At 36.9% G+C, this 3,384-nt stretch overlaps 1 protein-coding gene across 1 annotated transcript; it reads left to right on the forward strand.

Moving 5' to 3' along the window:
• The first annotated feature begins 2,109 nt into the window (after positions 1–2,109).
• ZCCHC13 (zinc finger CCHC-type containing 13) lies at positions 2,110–3,108 on the forward strand. Its single transcript, XM_045839420.1, has one exon. The coding sequence runs from the start codon at positions 2,156–2,158 to the stop codon at positions 2,669–2,671; it is 516 nt and encodes a 171-aa protein (XP_045695376.1). The 5' UTR covers positions 2,110–2,155; the 3' UTR covers positions 2,672–3,108.
• The last annotated feature ends 276 nt before the right edge of the window (positions 3,109–3,384 follow it).

Below are 3,384 nucleotides of genomic sequence, written 5' to 3' on the forward strand. Positions count from 1 at the left end.
AACTAATAAATGAAAAATGACAGTAACTAACTTCAGGAGACAAAAAGCTATTCAGGTAATGAAAAGTGATAAACGTATTCATGGCTTAGACATGAATAGCATTTACATAGCTATAGCTATGTAAATGTTGGATATTGACCTAACCAATATTAGGAGAAAGGTGAAAGGGTGGGTGGGGGGTGCAGTGGAGAACCTAAATTATGAAAATGCTTGAGGTGGACTAAAAGATTTTGTAGGGCTAAATGGTCATTCTGTGTGTTTCAAATTGAGTTACAATTATTTACTGAACTGAGAAATCAATGTAATGGATCACCACCAGCATTTTTTACAACAGGAATAGAGACATCAAAATGCATTGTACACATTAAGGATAACTATTTTTTCTTAAAGTCATTTACATTTATATATATGTATACACATACACATATAGAGAGAGGCGGATATAAAATGTGTCTTCATGTCTCAATTAAAGCTGCCTGAGCCCTGGCTGGTGTGGCTTAGTGGACTGAGCACTGGCCTGCGAACTAAAAAGGTCACTGGTTCAATTCCCATTAAGGGCACATGCCTGGGTTGTGAGCCAGGTCCCCACTTGGGGACGTGTGAGAGCAACCTATCGATGTATCTCTTACACATTGATGTTTCTCTTCCTGTCTTCCTCTCTCTCTGTCCCTCTCTATAAAAATAAATAAATAAAATATAATTTTGAAAAGCTGCTTGAAAAAACAATGCTTTATATATTATAGGCATGTATTACTTTAATAAAAATATAAATGTAAAGGAAGATTCAAACATAACAATTAATAAGGTTATTTTAATAAGCATATATCAAAATTTGAACCACAGAGAGAATTTTTGCCATTTGAAATCATTTGTGCAGCATCATTTAATTGTTTAGGAATAAAACTCATTTCATCACTCTGTCAGTGGCAACTACTCATATTCTTTGGCCTTAAACTTTAATTTTTGAAAATGTTTTTCTTTGTGGTTGCATTTATGAAACCAGTTCCATATACCAATCAAGTGATATTGAAAATAAAGACCAACTACTATATGCATTATTCTTATGTCTGTATTTTACCAAATATATTTGTACTGGCTGTCTGAATAAATTTATATACAAATCATGTAGTTAACTAATAACTTAAATACAAATATTTATTGTGAATTTTTAAGATTACACAATCCCAAAACATTTCAAAAATTATAAAGTACAGAGAAGGAAAAAAATCATATTCAATCATGTCTCAAATAGCTTGTCTCGATTTTTCAGTGTCTAGCTTTCCATACTTATTTATCTATATAAATGAACAACACACCCATAAATCTTTATGAGGTTTATGTAAGATATAAACAATTGGGAAAATAGAAAGGAAATATGTCCAATATGTAACTTATGTTTTTGTAATTTATTTCCCAAGTAATAGTGTGTTCTTTATACTGAATATTTTAATTGTTTTATAACTTAAATGGTGGTGATTATGTTGGAAACTAAAATTACTGCAATAAAAGGGGCTAACCTATGAGTAAATCTCCTCCCTGTGACATTTTACAGATTTTTCCTCTAATGTATCTCATATTTTATGGACATTTGTATTTTATTTATTTTTCATAAATAACTTTATTGAATTGGATATTTAGAGTATGTTGGCTATCTCCTGCTATTGGCTTCCAGTGGTTAGTGTATTTTATTTTTTCAAAAGAAAAAATAGGTTATTTGTTATAATTTGTTTCTTTTATTTACTGGATTAGATACATCTCACATATATTTTTCCTATGTCCATAGCACATACATAAAAACTGGTCTTCTGCTAAGTAGACCACAAAGAAAGTCTAAGTCTTAATTATAATAAATCCTACAGGGCACATTTTCTGAACAGGGAAGGAATCGAGCTCAAAGTTAATGACTCAAGGTTTTATTTTTAAAAAACGGAAAACACCACTTCCGTGGTTTTGGTTCGGGGACAGTTAGAAAGTCAGGAAGGAATGGCAGTTGGAACGGCTGTGACGCATGAATGGCGCTATACGTAAACCTAGTGTGACGTCCTGAGTCTCCTAGAGAAAAACAGCTACTCCTTTCTAAGCCACACCAAGGGGAGCTGCGGCAGGGCCTCCGGGGCAGTGGTGTACTGGCTCACTAGAAGATCTCACTGCAGCCATGAGCAGTAAGGAATACTTCAGCTGTGGACGCTCTGGCTACGGGGCCCAGGGATGCCGTAGAGGAGGACAAGCTCCAGGACGCAGAGCTAGAGGCCGTGGCAGAGGTTCTCAGTGCAGTTCCACCACCCTAACTGACTTTTGTTACCGCTGTGGTGAGTCTGGTCATCATGCTAGGGACTGTGACTTTCTCGAGGACATCTGCTACAACTGTGGGAAAAGTGGTCACATCGCCAAAGACTGTGTCAAGCCTAAGCACGTGAGAGAACTGTGCTGTTACGCTTGTGGCAGACCTGGCCATCTTGCTCGTGACTGTGACCATCCAGAAGAGCAAAAGTGCTACACTTGTGGTGAACTTGGTCACATTCAGAAAGACTGCCCACAAATCAAATGCTACCGGTGTGGCGAGACCGGCCATGTGGCCATCAACTGCACCAAGAAAAAGGACGTCAAGTGCTACTGCTGTGGGGAGTATGGTCATTTAGCCGCGGAATGCCCCACTGAAGCTACCGATTAACTTTTTTCCTTCCGTGCCCCCGCCTTTTGCTCACTGGTAATTGTATTATTCTCTCTGAAACATCTTCACTGATGGAAGGTTGATAGACAGAAGTTACTCCCAGGCCAGTTAGCTTTAATTATCATGTTAAAGGAGGAAAGGGCTAGAAAAAATATCGGACTTGTAGATGTCTTGTAATCAATGTGTTTCTGTACCACTAGTAAATCCGCTTATTAAATAGCCATTCGGAGCCCAAGGTAATTTCTAGGTTCTTTGGAGTATTTTTATTTAAGCTCCAATTAAGACCTAAAGTGTGCCAGCTACTACTGGAGGAGTTAAGGATACATCAGTAAATAAATCAGAGCAAGTTTGAGAACACAGGCCTAGAATCCATTAACAAACGAAATATGTACTGTGTCAGATGAAGATAAATTGCTACAGAGAAAAAGAACACCAAGCAAAAGGATAAAGACTGTGTATGTTGGTGGGGGGGTGGGGCACACATGATTCTGTTTTAGATACACATGGTACCCTGAGGAGGTGACATTCCCTCAGAGATTCATTGCGTAAATAAAGCTGATACTAGAAATGACTATGGCCTGGATAAAGTAACTTTATTATGTATTGATTGCTTTAAATAATTTTACTTCATTAGCTTTTAAATCACATTAAAAGACACCTCTATCTGGTCCTGCATAGAGTGTATAGTTTAATGAAAATAAACCAGAAAAGAT

The sequence above is a fragment of the Phyllostomus hastatus genome, unplaced genomic scaffold (genome assembly GCF_019186645.2).
Source record: "Phyllostomus hastatus isolate PE091 unplaced genomic scaffold, TTU_PhHast_1.1 phas_contig_30, whole genome shotgun sequence".
In the NCBI taxonomy this organism is placed as follows: domain Eukaryota; kingdom Metazoa; phylum Chordata; class Mammalia; order Chiroptera; family Phyllostomidae; genus Phyllostomus; species Phyllostomus hastatus.